Source organism: Hypanus sabinus, chromosome 2 (genome assembly GCF_030144855.1).
Source record: "Hypanus sabinus isolate sHypSab1 chromosome 2, sHypSab1.hap1, whole genome shotgun sequence".
Taxonomy (NCBI): Eukaryota; Metazoa; Chordata; class Chondrichthyes; order Myliobatiformes; family Dasyatidae; genus Hypanus; species Hypanus sabinus.
In genome coordinates this window covers 146,814,932-146,827,699 of record NC_082707.1, presented here as the reverse complement: position 1 = coordinate 146,827,699, position 12,768 = coordinate 146,814,932, and the positions used below count along the sequence as shown (strand labels likewise).

General features: G+C 38.7%; 1 protein-coding gene across 1 annotated transcript in view; it reads left to right on the top strand.

Annotated features, from left to right (window-relative positions):
- ttc6 (tetratricopeptide repeat domain 6) overlaps positions 1-12,768 on the top strand; it is a 283,236-nt gene that overhangs the window by 133,515 nt on the left and 136,953 nt on the right. The window contains exons 15-17 of the mRNA XM_059956588.1: positions 1,948-2,084; positions 4,741-4,910; positions 12,523-12,643. Coding sequence (XP_059812571.1) covers positions 1,948-2,084; positions 4,741-4,910; positions 12,523-12,643 — 428 coding nt within the window. The remainder of the gene's footprint in view (positions 1-1,947; positions 2,085-4,740; positions 4,911-12,522; positions 12,644-12,768) is intronic.

Below are 12,768 nucleotides of genomic sequence, written 5' to 3'. Positions count from 1 at the left end.
ATATCAAGGAACACCTAAAGCAAAAAACCCTATTCCTGAAGGCTCAGTGGGGCCAAGCTTCAGTGTATTGCTATGGATCGAGGGTATTTGTGCTAGAGCCATACTTGACACCAGTTCTCAGGTTACTCTGCTGTACCGTTCGTTTTACAACTGGTATTTGACCCTTGACGCCACTCAGTGCGCTAGAGATCTGGGGTCTTAGTACGAATGACTATCCATACGATGGCTACTTGTCATTGAAGCTGGAGGTTTTGGAGGCTGATGTGGGAGTAGCTGAGGTCTTTGATACATAAATATTGGCTTGTCCGGACCCGGTCGAGAGGGATGAATCTTCAATTCTCGTGGGGACGAATACTCCTATTGTGAGGAGGCTAGTGGGAGCCTGCAAGGAGAAAGTTGGAGAGAGCTTTCTGAAAGCATTGTCTATTCACCTTGTGTTCTGAGCTGCTTTTGAAGAAGAGCATGGCCACACTGGGCTGGATGATGAGCATAAGCAAGGGACTGTATGGCTCACCCAGTCAAAACCAGTCATGTTACAGCCTGGGGAAGTAGTGAGAGTGATGGAAAACCCTAAATTTCCCAGAATTCCTGAGGCCGAGGCCCTTGTGGTGGATGCTCCAGAAGACCACGAAGAGGAGTCAGGCTTACCTGCTGGGGTACTGGTGAGGCCCGAACTGCAGAAGCCCTCGGTTGTACAGGTGAACAGGATGACAGTGAGTGTCAGGAGGTCACCCTCAGGCAGGAGATGCCAGTGGCGCACCTCTTCCTGGTGACAGAGCTTGAGCAGTTTTGTAAATAAGAATGGGGAAAAATGCAGTGTCTAAACATGCAAAGCTGATAGAGACTTATCCACACAGCCTCAAGGCTGTAATTGCTGTCAAAGGTGCATCTACCAAATACTGACATAAAGTAGAAGAGTAATTATGTAATCAATTATTTTGTGTTTAATACTTAAAATAAATTTAGATGAATTTGTAAAATCTGTTTTCACTTTGACATGAAAGAGTCTTTTCTGTTGATCAGTGTCAAAAAAGCCAAATTAAATACACTGTGATTCAATGTTGTAAAACAAATAAGACATGAAAACTTCCAAGGGGTTGAATACTTTTTATAGGCACTGTATGTCAATAATGTGATGCTCGGCACAGGAGTGTCTGCACATAAGGTGACTGACAGAAAATAATAAAGTAGTGGTGGTTGGGCGCGTGGAAGGGTGAGTTAGTAGGCAGACATGTTTATCAGCCTTACTGCTTGGGGACAGTAACTGATTTTGAGTCTGGTTGTTATAGCCTCCTCCCTCATGGGAGTGGAACAAACTGTTATGGAGCAGGGTGTGTGGGATCCTTCACAATGCTACTGACCCTTTTCTGGCACCTTTTATATATGTCTTGATGGCAGGTAGGCTGGTGCCGATGATGTGTTAGGCAGTTTTGACTGATTTTTGAGCTTTCCTGCCTGCCGCAGTGTAGTTTCCATACCATGCAGTGTTGCAACAGGTTAGGATGCTTTCTGCTATGCATCTGTTGAAAGATTCGAGTATAGATGTGCTCTTCAGCCTCCTCAGAAAGTAGCGGAGTTGGTAAGCTTTCTTGATTGTGTAAAATGTTTTCTGGAACCATGAGAGTTTGTGCAAGATGTGCACTCCCAGGAGATTGAAACTGCTCACAGTGTGCACTGTTGTAAAAAGAAGTGTGAATGGTGCCAGTTCCCCTGAAGTCGATAACCATCTCCATTGTCTTGTTGTCATTGAGGAACAGATTATTATACTGCAAGGAGTAATTGTTGTGCAATTGTTTTTGGTTCCTTAAAAATTAATGTGGCCATTTTGATGTTAAACCATTAGCCAAATTTTATATTTTAATAAAATAATAAGTAGCTGATCAAAAAATGATGAAAGAGATTAATGCAGGTACTAATGTCATAATTGATACTTTTATTTAATTCTAGGCTTTTACCTTAAACCCCAAAAGAACAGATGCTATGATGAGACATGGCCAATATTATTTTAAGAATTCTAGCTGGCCTACAGCCATTAAAGATTTTACAGAATTAATTGAAGCAGAGCCTAACAATTCTCAAGCAAGGTAAGCTATGTAACTTTAAAATAATTTTAAAACATCCTTTCTATAATGCACATTTTTAAAGATAAAAGTATGTTTGCTGTATATTTCCAATCTTTTCTGTAAGCTAGTGGAATATTTAGCTAATCCTCATAAATAGTGTTAATTCTGTTTCTTCTTGATTTCCTTATGCCTTCTATCAAAATGATGGTAGTTGATTGGAAAGCCAATATGGAAATTTAAGAGTCAGTGTAAGTAATAATAATTAAGTTTATGTTCTAATATCAATACATGTTTTAAATCAGGCATCATACCAAGAATTGTGATGTAGAAAAATATTTTCAACTTTTATTTCAGTTCATTTTTGGAAATTGTTGCTGTTTTACTTCACAGCAATACAGAGTGTCACCACCTTTTCTTGACTTTCACTAGCATTACCACTATCAATATCTTTGGGATCATCATTGATCAGGATTTCAACGGGAACAGTTAAATAAGTACAATAGCTACAAGAAATAGCCAAAGGCAGGGTATTTTGCAGTGCGACTAGCCTCTTGACACCCTATGACCATTCCGCCACCTAGAGGACAGAAGTCAGGATTGTGATGGTGCTCTGCTAGAATGAAATCAGCTCTAACAACATGGAGTATTGTGTGCAATTCTGGTTGCCATGCTGTAAGAAATATATGATTAAGCTAGTGAGAGTGCAGAAAATATTCACAGAAATATTGCCTGGTCTGGAAGGCTTAAGTAATGGGGAGCCTGAGACTGTTTTTTCCTGGAGTGAAGGAGGCTGAAGAGGTTTTTTAAAATAATGAGGGGGTATAGAGAGGGTAGATTGTCACAGCCTTTTTCCCAGGATAGAGTCTGAAACTGGAAGCTGCAGGTTTAACATGAGACGGGAATATTTTTAAGTGGATCTGAGAGACAATGTTTTCATATAGAGGGTGGTGGTTATATGGAGTGAGCTGCCCATAAAAGGTAGTGGATGGAGCACATTCTGCCTGGAGGTCGATGACTACTGGTGTCAGACTCAGCGGTTCAAGCAAAGGGATGATTGGTGTTTCAGGACTGAGTGAGAGAGATTATAGCTAGTACATAGATGTGAAAGTGAGGAGGTGCAATGGACGTAGAATGGGAGCTGGTGGGGGAGAGGTGGATTAGGCAGTTGGGAATTGGTTGGGAAAGGGATGGAGTAGGAAAGATGAATCATCTGTCCATCATCCACATATGTATCACCTAGGTTGATAGGTATGTGGTTGATGGGCAGATGGAACCAGAAGGGAATTGGTAATGAGTCTAAGCATCAAATAAGAGAGGGAAGGAATGGAAAATGTGAACAAAGAGAGAGCACTGGGGTGGACAGGTAGGAATGTGAAAGGAGCATAGTGCATTGTAAGTAAGTGAACATTTATTGCATTCATTGTAAATTCGCAGCAACAAGCAAAAAGCTGGCAGACTTAGTGGATCAGGCAGTGACTATGGAGGGAAATGGACAGTTGTAATTCGGGTTAAGCCCCTTCACCTGGACTTTATTTACCTCTAGAAGATAATAATAATATGCATTTTTCTATAACCCAGTAAAATTATGAACTTTTCTGGAATGTTTTGTGAGTAAGCTATTCTTAAAGCTAATTATATCAATTTCCTTATTGATTTTAGTTAGATACAAAGAGTAAAATGAAGTTTGTTAAGAAATTAGACTGAAGGCTATTTAGTTTATACACTCTTTGATGAACTGTATGATAGACCCTTGTTTCCAATGGACAATGAAGGCCTCTGCATTGTCACCCACAGTATTATTAGCTCTTATGGGAATTGTCTCATTTTTATGTCCATTGTATGAAAAAATAATGCAGCTATACCAAAATACTGCCATATGGGACTTATTTTTGAATCTGTGTTAAGGCAGTTGAAATCTTTGACAATTATTTATGTCATGGCAAAACTTGTCCACATACTTCCTCTTATTTTCCCTCTGTTTTGACAATGGCTGCTGTATAAAAGCACAATGACAGCCAGTAGGGAAATAATCATAAGTCATAGAACAATACAGCACAGTTACAGTCTGTTTGACCCAACAAGTCCATACTACCCATGCTGCCCACCCAACTAATTTCAATTTTTCCCTATAGATCTGTGCAATGGACTGCTATTGATAAAAAATCAGTTGCGCATGAATGTAATCAAAACCTTTAATTTTCTTGAAAACAGTGTGGTAATTGACTGAGTGTATAGGATCATTGCAGTCAAGGTCATTATAGACATGATAACCTACTTTCTTCATCCATCCCAGAGCACAAAACAAGTATTAATCTTGGGGAAATGTTATTTATTTTAGAAAATGCAGTACAGTATAATTTAACAACGTTATGAATGTATGAACTGTAGACTAGTACTAATATTTCCTACTGACATCAAGAAAAGGTTGGAAAATGTAAGAGAATGCTGATACTAATTAGGAAAATGAACAATATAAATAGATTTTTGACAAGTATGCTTTGGGTGCTCCATTCACATGATTATCACAATTGATGCTTTTTATTCATTGTCAACTGACCATGATTACATTTTATTCAAGGAATAAGATTAATTGATCACCTATGCACAAGCAAAATGGGCTGAATAGGTTCCTCCTATGAATGTAATATGTATTTCTGAGATTATTTTTCTATTTTAGGAATTATCGTGGACAAGCATATGCTAAGCTAGGATTGTTCAGAGAAGCAGTTTTGGACATGTCTGTTGCTATTCATTTGAAACCTGACAACTGGGTGGCTTTCTATCACAGAGCCTGCCTATTACGAAAGGTTCATCCACATAAAGCTCTACAGGACTTCAGTGTTTCAGGTAGAGTGTATATTAAGTATACAATATAGTTAGTGGTTATACAAATAATATGAAAAGCTGATTTGTCTGCTGCAGATAAGATACTTAGAAATTGTAAACAGCCTAATAATGATGACCATGAAAACTACAGATTTTTGTTAAAAAAATCCTTCAGTTCAAGCAATCTATGATCATTATGTTGGCCCATTCCATGTGATTGAGTTTTAAAGTAACCCAGCAAGCTATGTAATTGTACTGTTATAGCTGTGTGCAAACAGAGAAAGAATAAAGCTGGACAAACTACCTAGTAAGGAGTTCTCAGTTCTGTCAAACTACCTCTCACAAATACGGTATCTAGGGAAATAGTTTCAAATACATAGAACTGTTCCATGAACTTGTTAGGCAACAGTCTGACAAAATTCTACTCTCAGTATTATGTGCTACTGGCAGAGTCCCTTGATGAAGTGTAATATGGAGGCAGCCTGGAAAAGGATGATGAATACAGGACTAAAAGCGTTTTATTTGAATGTATACAGAATAAGGTAGATGATCTTGTAGTGCAGTTAGAAATTCGAAGGTGTGGCTTTGTGGGCATCACTGAATAGTGCTGAAAGAAGATCATGGAACTTAACATCCAAAGATAAACCTTGTATTGAGAAGACAGGCAGAGGGGTAGGGGTAACTCAAAGTTCAAAAGTTCAAAGTAAATTTATTAATGTATATATCTGTCACCATATATAAGCATGAGATTTATTTTCTTGTGTGCAATCATAGTAGGTACCAGGAACACAATAGATTCAGTGAAAGACCACACCCAACAATGGACAACAAGCAATGTGCAAAATAAAACAACAGACTGTGCAAATGCAAAAAGAAAGAGAAAAATACAGGTCGACCACTGATTTTCCAGCACCCTCGGTTCCTGAGCCTTGTTGGATTAATGTTTTTGCCAAATTAAAAGAGGTCACAATATAATAATGGCAAAATAGACTGTAGAAGCTTAAAAAGAATTATTAATTAAACAAAATTAAATGTAAATGTATTAATTACTGTGCTTACAAAGAATGTTGCTTCTCGGTTATCTTTTTAAACATTTTATCCAGGTGGAGTTGTTTCATGTGTTTTGAACTCTCCCTGTGTAACTTTTCTTGCACCAAATAAAAATTCATTGGCGCTTGTTCCACCACAAAGGTATGTTTCTCTAACCCTTTGATTAAATCACCCAACAGCTCAATTAACTTGTCATTAGTAAATCTTTCAGGTTCATCTGTTTCATCACCATCCCTGCCATCATCACTTGCAGTGTTTTTATTAGCATTCAGAATACTGTCTATAATTTCCAAGTCTGTAAGGTGATATACAATAGGTATTTCATCATTGACAATCATCCACTCACGTAGATTTTCTTCATTAAGACTACTTAATATATCCTTGAAAGCAGGTCCTGTAACACTTCTTGCATACGCAAACAATCATGAACAACTACTTTTTCTTTGGTACACGAAATCCTGTAAAATTATCGGCAAGCTTTTCTTCAGGCACATTATCAAACATCAAGGCAGGTCACAGCTTATGCCAGCCATTCTTTAATGTTGAAGTTTCTACCTTCTCCCACCGCCAAGCAATGAACCAAAGAACATCCTTCATGTTAAATTATTTAATTAATGTCTGTACAGAATTGCCAGCATTCACCTCATCTAACAGACGTTTCATGAGAAGTGCGCCTTTAGAGAGCACAGTATTCCTTGGTCTTGGGGTTGGATAAGCAATGTACAGTTTAGTGGTAAATACACTGTAAAACATGATTCTTACACAAGAGTTCAGCTCTGGAGTGAGCTGAACAGTTATCCAAAAAAAGAAGAACTTTGCAATCTTCGGGTAGGCTTACGGATGGGCAATGCACTCAGGCTGCTGGCACAAAATATATTTTAAACTACTCTAACATAATATCGGTGGTAATCCAGTTATTTTTATTCGTGCAATGTGTTACTGGGTAAATTTGAACACCTTTTAAGGCCCTAAGGCATTTACTTTTTCGAACGCCAGTGGTTTACATCTGTGAGTATCTACAGTGTGGAACCACTTGTCCTTAGATTGCTTGAATCCTGTGGGATCTTTTTCATCTTCTGTTGCTAATGTTCTCCTAGCTGTGCATCGCCAGTCTCATGCAATTTCATCTGCATTATGCACCTGCTTAGGACAGAGGTTTTCGTCAGCAATGAGCTTCACAAATTTGACCACTTACTCGGTAGCTCTTTCATAGTTTGCAGACCATTTTTCTCCACACACGTTATGCATGGAAATTCCATGGTGATTCTTAAACCTTTGTCACCATCCTTCACTATAGTCACATGCATGTTCTAATTTAAGTTCTTTATGGAACAACTTGATTTGTTATCATACTGCTCAACAAATCAATTTCATCACTCCAACTCTGGTAAAACCATTCAGTCATCATTCGATCATGCTCAGTGCTCTTATCAACTTTTATAGTTTTTTAATGCTCATTTGCTTTAGTGAATCACTGATTTCTTTGGTGTTTTATATCATACACAGTTGATGAACCAATGCCAGTTTACACACCTAAACACCTTATTCCAGTTTTAAACATTTCAACCTTCTCTTGGATTGATATGTACTGATGTTTACGTTTGACACCACCACTGTTACATACACTTACCTTAAAAACCAAACCTAGGGTTAAATTTACATAAAATAAGCACAAAATATTGGGACTACTGCCAAGCACAATGTGAACAATAAAAATAGTGTGCTTTGTCAAAATGAGTCTCGCCACAGATGGTGTTGCATGTGCTACGCACAGTGCCATCTGGTGACCGGCAAGTAAACTACATCTCATAATTTCACCCAAATTAAAAGAGGTGCCAAACCATCAGTTTCCAGAAAATCAGTGGTTAACTTGTATAACAGTAATGAATGAATAAATAAGCAATAAATATCAAGAATATGAGATGAAAAAGTCCCTGAAAGTGAGTCCACAGGTTATGGGAATAATTCAGTAATGGAGTGAGAGGAGTGAAGTTATCTCCTCTGGTTCAAGAGTCTGACATCTGACGGGTGACTATTATTCCTATACCTGGTGTTGTGAGTCCTGAGGCTCCTGTACCACCTTCCTGAAGGCAGCAGTAAGAAGAGAGCATGGCTTAGATGGTGGAGGCCCTTGATGATGGATGATGCTTTCCTGTGATAATGCTCCATGAAGATGTGTTAATTGTGGGGAGGGCTTTACCCATGATGGACTGAGCTGTATCCACTAATTTTTGTAGGTTTTTCCATGCAAGTGTATTGGTATTTCCATACCAAGCCATGGTACAACCAGTCAATGTACTCTCCACTACACATCTACAGAAATTTGTCAAGGTTATAGATGACATTTCAAATATTTGCAAACTTTAAAGAAGTAGAAGTGCTGCAGTGCATTCCTTGTATTGGCACTTGCAATGCAGGACCCTCTGAAATGATAACACTGAGGAGCTGCTGACTCTCTCCACCTCTGATCTCCCAATGAGGACTGGCTCACAGACTTCCAGTTTCCTCCTCCTGAAGTCAATAATCATCTCCTTGATTTTGCTGACATTGAGTGAGAGGTTGTTGTGGCACCACTCAGTCATATTTTCAATCTCCCTCATATATGCTAATTCGTCACTGCCTTTGATTTGGCCAGTGACAGTGGTGTTGCCAAGAAACTTAAATATGGTGTTGGAGCTGTGCTTAGCCCCATAGTCATAAGTATAAAGTGAGTAGAGAAGGGGTTAAGCACAGAGCCTTGTGACACACCAGTGCTATGGAAGGTTATGGAGGAGATGATGTTGCCAATCTGAACTGACTGGGGTCTGCAGGTGAGAAAATTGAGGATCCTGTTATGCAAGGAGGTATTGAGGCCTAGGATTTGAAACTTATTCTGTGGTTATTATTAAACATAAATGCTATTAGTAAAAAATGAGTTCAAATTCTTAGAATAAAGTGAAAAAGCACCCAGAAGATGTAGAATCCTTGAGATAGATTTAAGAAACTGCAAGGGTAAAGAACCCTAATGGGAGTTATATACAGGCCCAGGATATGGGATATAACTTACAATGGGAGATAGTAGAGGCATGTAATAAGGGCACTGTTACAATACTGATGGGGGATGTCAATATGCAGGTAGATTTGGAAAATCAGATTGGTGTTGGATCCCAAGATAGGAAATCTGTATGAGATGGCTTTTTGGAGTGGCTTGTGGGTGTTGGTGTAATGAACCAGATATGATGCTGGAGCTTAGGATAAAGGAACTCCTGGAGATTGTGATCATAATATGATAGAATTTACTCTGCAGTTTTAGAAGGAGAAGCTGAAGTCAGATGTATCAGTATTACAGTGGAGTAAATGGAATTACAGCCGCACGAGAGAGGAGCTGGTCAGCATTGATTGAAGGGTACCCAATGAGGAATGATGGCAGAACAACAATGGCTGGAGTTTCTGGGAGCAATTCAGAAGGTACAGGATAAATATATCCCTAGGATGAACAAGTATTCTAACGGGAGGATGAGACAACCATGACTGTCAAGGGAAGTTATAGGCAGCATAAAAGCAAAAGGGAAGGCATAAATTATTGGGAAGTTAGTGATTGGAAGGTTTTAAAAACCAACAGAAGGCAACTAAAAAATACAAAAGGAAATAAAAGATGAACTAAGAATGTAACCTAATATAAAAGAGGATATCAAAAGTTTTTCCAGATATATAAAGAGTAAAGGAGAGGTGAAAGTAGATATTAGACTGCTGGAGAATTATGCTGAAGCTATAATAATGGGGGACAAAGAAGTGGCAGATGAACTTAATAAGTATTTTGTGTAAGACTTCACTGTGGAAGACATGAGAAGTATGCCAGAAACTTGAGAATGTCCAGTGGAAGAAGTGGGTGTAGTTGCAATTACTAAGGAGAAGGGGCTTGAGAAGCTAAAAGGTCCAAAGATAGATAAGTCACCTGAACCAGAGTTCTGAAAAAGGTATCTGAAAAGATTGTGAAGGCATTAGTAATAATCATTCAAGAATCACTAGATTCTGGAATGATTCTGAGGACTGGAAAACTGCAAATATCGCTCCACTCTTTAAGAAGGGAGGGAGGCAGAAGAAAGAAAATTACAGGCCAATTAGCTTGACTTCAGTGGTTGGGAAGGTGTTCGATTCCTTGATTACTGAGAAGGGTACTTGGATGTGTATGATAAAGTAGGCCAAAGTCAGCATGGTTTCCTTAAGGGGAAATCTTGCTTGACAAATCTGTTGGAAATCTTGAAGAAGTAACAAGAAATAACAGGCAGAATAGACAAAGGAGGTTCAGTGAATGTTCTTTACTTGGATTTTCAGAAGGCTTTGCTAAAGTGCCACACATGAGACTCCTTAACAAAGAGGCAATGGAATTGCAGGCAAGATACTAGCATGGATAGAAGATTAACTGATTGGCAAGAATCAGCGTGAATGAAACCTTTTCTGGTTGGCTGTCAATGACTAGTGGTATTCCGTAGGGTTGGGCTGGGACCTTTTCTTTTCACATTATATGTCAACAATTTGGATGACAGAATTGATAGCTCTGTGGCCAAGTTTGTGGACAATATGAAGATAGGTGAAGGAGCAGGTAGTGTTGGGGAGCAGGGATCTTCAGGAGGACTTAGTCAGGTTTGGAGAATGGGCAAAGAAGTGGCAGGTGGAATATAGTGTAAGGAAATGTATGGTCACGCATTTAAAAGCATTGACTATTTTCTAAATAGGGAGAAAATTCAAAAATCAAGGGAATCCTTGTGCAGGACTCCTGAAGGTTGTCTTGTCACCTTGAGTCAGTGGTAAGGAAGGCAAATGCAATGTTAGCATTCATTTTGAGAGGATGTGATGCTGAAGTTTTGTAAGTTATTGGTAAGACCACACTTGGAGTGTTGTGAGCAGTTTAGGGTCCCATATTATTAGAAAAGATGTGCTGACATTGGAGAAGGTCCAGAGGAGATACACTAGAATGATTCTGGGAATGAAAGGGTTAACATTTGAAGAGAATTTGATAGTTTTAGGCCTGTACCAGTAGTTTAAAAGAATGGGGGGGGGGGGATCTCTTTGAAACCTGTCTTATATTGAAAGGCCTAGATAGAGTGGATGTGGAGAGGATGTTTCCGCTACATAGTGGGTGAGTGTATGACCAGTTGGTGCAGACTCAGAATAGAGAGCAATGTCCATTTAGAACATAGATGAGAAGGCATTTGTTTTGGCATAGTGTGGTGAATCTGCGGAATTGAGTATCACGATAGCTGTGGAGGCCAAGTGTTTGAGTATATTTCAAGCGCAGGTTGATAGGTTCTTCATTAGTCAGGGTGTTAAAAATTATGGGGAGACAGCAGGAGAATTGGGTTGATATGGAATTGCAGAGCAGACTCTATGGGCTGAATGGCCTAATTCTGCTCCTATGTCTAATGATGTATTACAATTCCTGGACATGTTTTGTCCTACTTGTAGAATAGACCCACCAGAGATTGGAGCACCATGAAATATTACTCGAAAGGAGTAACCCTTAGTGTTCTCATTATGGGCTCTGAACCCCATAAGTTTCATGGTAGTAGGTCTAGTATCATGTGGATCGTGGGTAATATTAGGGTTAATATTGCCAAAATGGAGCTATCAAGAAATTGTTATGAAGGAATCGATAACAGGGTCACACAATTGATTTGTGGGATGATGGAGGTTAGATATCTGGGAGTTGCTGGCTGGGTGCTTAATGTAAAATTCGACAGATGTTATGTGATACTGTCTTTATCAGTGAGAAGCAGGACTAGTCAAGAAAAGAATAATAGCCTGTGGAGATGAGTAATATGGGGTCCTAAGGAAAGCCAGCTAAGTATTTACTTTCAGAGGATGCTATCTGAGGAGCAATCCTAGTGCTATCTTGAACCCAGCTGTGAATGAAAATAAAAAAAATGGAGATCCTGAAAATTTGAAATAAAAACAAGTTCTAGAAACACTTTGTGGATCAGCCAAAATCTGTAGAAATAAGAACAAAGTTGAAACATTTTGTTTGGGTTCATTGTTTTCTATCATTAATCTGGGTTGTGAATACCTGCTTCTGCTTGAATGACCTGTAGATGGCACCGACCAGGGATATGCTATGAAAATTACAGATACAGCATACTTGCCTTTTGGATGTTACTACTCAAGTCCCGAGCCTTCTGTGCTTTAGTGCATTTAAAACTTGGAGGATTTGCAACAAAAATGATGGGGCATACAACTAGCATAAAGTCCACAATTTTCAATAGTTTTATTTTTCTTTGAAATTAGATCACATTGTACAAACAGGTACTACACACTCCAGTACAGGTGTCTCCCCCCACCCTTTACAAAGGTAGAGCATTCCTATGAAACCTTTCTTAAGCCAAAATGGCATAAAGTGAAGAACCATTAATTTATATGGGAAAAATTTTTATAAAAGTGAAAATCTTCTTTGTAATGTGAAAACAGGTTACTAATGTAGGTCTTTTGTAAAAGCTAAGTGGTGTAAAGCGAACATTTGTAAAGTGGGGACACCTGTATTTAAATTGATACGCTGTACTTTTTGTATGCTTGTTAAACAGATTTAGGAGTTTATGTGCTTCCTTTACAGTGCTTATCAATAATGACATTGAGAATTTGAATTCATTTTTACATCGTGGAATTTTGTACACTGAGCTTAGTCAGTGGAAAGCAGCAATATGGGACTTTAACTATGTACTCAAGCTTGACAGGTACCTACTTAAATCTACTTTCACTTATATTGTAAACTTATTGGATGAGAAACTCATGTGATGTATTGTTTTGCAGAAAGATAACATTGTGACTTCTGGAATTTTCAGTCTGATGGACTGAAGTC